General features: G+C 48.1%; 2 protein-coding genes across 2 annotated transcripts; both read right to left on the reverse strand.

The window, feature by feature from the left end:
* Window positions 1–436: 436 nt before the first annotated feature.
* On the reverse strand, window positions 437–856 carry GNI_052250 (hypothetical protein; the record flags this gene model as incomplete). The annotated part of the gene is made up of 1 exon (XM_011131506.1): window positions 437–856. The coding sequence occupies one exon, from the start codon at window positions 854–856 to the stop codon at window positions 437–439; it is 420 nt and encodes a 139-aa protein (XP_011129808.1).
* A 513-nt stretch (window positions 857–1,369) lies between these two features.
* GNI_052260 (putative transmembrane protein) lies at window positions 1,370–2,418 on the reverse strand (the record flags this gene model as incomplete). The annotated part of the gene is made up of 2 exons (XM_011131507.1): window positions 1,370–2,097; window positions 2,190–2,418. 2 exons carry the CDS (start codon window positions 2,416–2,418, stop codon window positions 1,370–1,372), a joined length of 957 nt encoding a protein of 318 aa, XP_011129809.1.
* Between the last annotated feature and the right edge of the window lie 462 nt (window positions 2,419–2,880).

Raw genomic sequence — 2,880 nt, forward strand, 5'->3', positions numbered from 1 at the left:
GGGTCATTGTTAGAGACCGATTGGGTCATTGTTAGAGACCGATTGGGTCATTGTTAGAGACCGATTGGGTCATTGTTAGAGACCGATTGGGTCATTGTTAGAGACCGATTGGGTCATTGTTAGAGACCGATTGGGTCGGTTGCTTAATACCAATTCGGGCCGGTTACATAATACCAGTTTGCGCGGGTCGATTAAGGGCCGCTGTGAAAGGCCGGTGGCCCTTGTCAAAAACTTGCTGGTTAGGCGCCTAGGGCCATTATAAAGCCGGTAAGTTCAGGCGACCAAAACCTTTTGTCCAAAACCGTTTGGTTGGACCGTTGGGTTGGACCGTTGGGTTGGACCGTTGGGTTGGACCGTTTGGTTGGACCCTGTAGTTGGTTTGGGGCCGCTTGGTTGGCGATTTGATTGGGCCCTTTGGTTGATCCTTTTGGTCTGATCAGTGTTGCAGACCGCATGGTTGAGATAGGTCCTCTTGTTCGAGGAGGAGTAGTTGGATGAGGGATTCCATAATGAGGGCCGCGGATGAGGAGTTACTGGGGGAGGAGGAGCAGCCTTCAGAGTTCCCTCCGTCGCTGGTGATGTCCTCGCTAATGGGGGAGGGGTCTAGTTTGCGATTGGCAGTCTGTCTTCTGCGGCGGCGGTGTGCGTGAGAGTAATGGCAGAAAGCGCAGTTGATTCCGTTCAGGCACACGCGAGACATCTTGTGGGCAAAGACACACGGCTTACACAGTCCGGTGGTGTGGACCAGTGACCCCACACTCGGGCAATCCGGGGGCAGCAGGTGGCCTGTCACGGGATCCGGCACCAATTCCGCAGTCTTTAATATAGACTCTACCAACTGGAGAAAGAGCGACATCAAAGCGTCTTGCAGACCAACTGCTTTTCACTACCCTACCTTGCGTGCTGTACCTGCCTGCTCATGTACCCTGCTCATGTACCGTTAACCCCCCACTTCAAACACTAACCCTCGCGACTCATTCACCCAGCCATTAGCTCAACCGTTGGTCAGTATTAGCGCATTAGCAGCTGACCAAATCTCGGCTACTCAGATACAACAAATTTCAGCCTGATGGGAACGGAAAGCCTGGTACTAAATCCTGGTGTTAAAGCCTGGTGTTAAAGCCTGTACTAAATCGAGGTACTAAATCGCGTTCAAAAAGCTTGCTTACATGAGCAGTGTTTATGTTCGAGGAATGACGTTGATGAGTTATCATTTTTTGAAGGAATTCATCGTATAGTTCCGACCAAGTCAATTGACGCATTGCGCGGCACACACGATTCCCGACCTGCAGGAAAACGTCAGACACACTTTTGGTGGTGTCATTTCCATGCTTGGTATATTCCCATGCCCATTCACCTGTCTGTCTGGTCAGGAGGGATTCCTAATCGTAATTCCTTTCCAGTTCGTCTTGCGATGGGCTGTAACGCAGTCTAGACTACAATAAGTGTGATCAAACTTGCGTATGGGGTCGTCTTTGTAGTAGAAAATTTTTTCACACCAGTCACACTCGTAGCGGTCGCCTTCTTCCTGTACAACTACGGTCGTTCTGAAGGCGAATTCTAGCGCATCTTTTAGTGCCGTTTGGTCCCTCAAACCGTCCGGACGGTGCAGCCACCATGACCAAAGACCTTGGCCTCCGAAAGATCGCCAAGACAGGTTGCCCAATGGAAAGGGCGTGCGTAAACAAGACTCCATGAGCACAGAACTTTTAAATGACCCTTTACCCTTAGCGTATTCGGTGTCCAGAAATACAACCGGCGGATTCTCGCCGAATTTATCTTGGACTGAAATAACCACGTTGTCGGTCAGCGTGCCTGTGGTCCGCTTGAAGAGGGCGCCATAAAAGCAGCCCTTGTATCCTAGCTTCATGTCGCAATACAATTTGTTAACGCAGGTCTCAAGGATAGAAGCAGGCGTAATGACAGTTTCCGAAAAATTGACCTTCTCCTCCGGCGTTGACAACGGCAGATCCGGGTTTAGTCTTCTATCAATGTCGTAGGCCGCAATAATACCAATCTTATTCCAGTCTATTTTGAGGTTCTTTAACTTCAACAAGTCTTCATCTGCCTTGATAACTACTACAACTAGGGCCATACCTGCAGAACGTGTGGTGAAGTTGGTTGGGTGAAGTTGGTTGGGTGAAGTTGGTTGGGTGAAGTTGGTTCCATTAGTCGGTACAAGTACACACTCATTAGTCGGTACAAGTACACACTCATTAGTCGGTACAAGTACACACTCATTAGTCGGTACAAGTACACACTCATTAGTCGGTACAAGTACACACTCATTAGTCGGTACAAGTACACACTCATTAGTCGGTACAAGTACACACTCATTAGTCGGTACAAGTACACACTCATTAGTCGGTACAAGTACACACTCATTAGTCGGTACAAGTACACACTCATAATATACATGTTATGTACCTAGAATATGTTCTCTGTTTTGAATCCTTGATATATCATCACAGTATTCCTTGAGGATTTCGGGTTCCAATTTGTAGTTCTCATTGAGCTGCCAAGTTTGCCGCAACAACCACTGCTGTTCTAAGGACCTCAAGTTTATTGCGCAATTCAGTATGGCTTCAGCAGGAATTTCTTCACAACCACATTCGCTCCAGTCTCCAGCAAGAAACTCTGGGCCAAATACTATGCCTACATCCTTTTTAGCGATTGGTCCGTGAATAGTTACTATAGCATCACCCATAGAGAATTATCGCTTTTTAACTGGATTAATACCTCCACCATGTCCCTATTGCTTGTGCGTTAGCATTAATGAACTGTGTGCAATGGACCACCTATCTAAGGTGTTTTGCCTAAAAGTTGAAGAGGGGGGGGGGGGGGGGTGGGTAGGAAAGGAACTACACACCAACGCGCATT

This window comes from Gregarina niphandrodes (genome assembly GCF_000223845.1).
Source record: "Gregarina niphandrodes unplaced genomic scaffold scaffold00007, whole genome shotgun sequence".
NCBI classification, from domain to species: Eukaryota; Apicomplexa; class Conoidasida; order Eugregarinorida; family Gregarinidae; genus Gregarina; species Gregarina niphandrodes.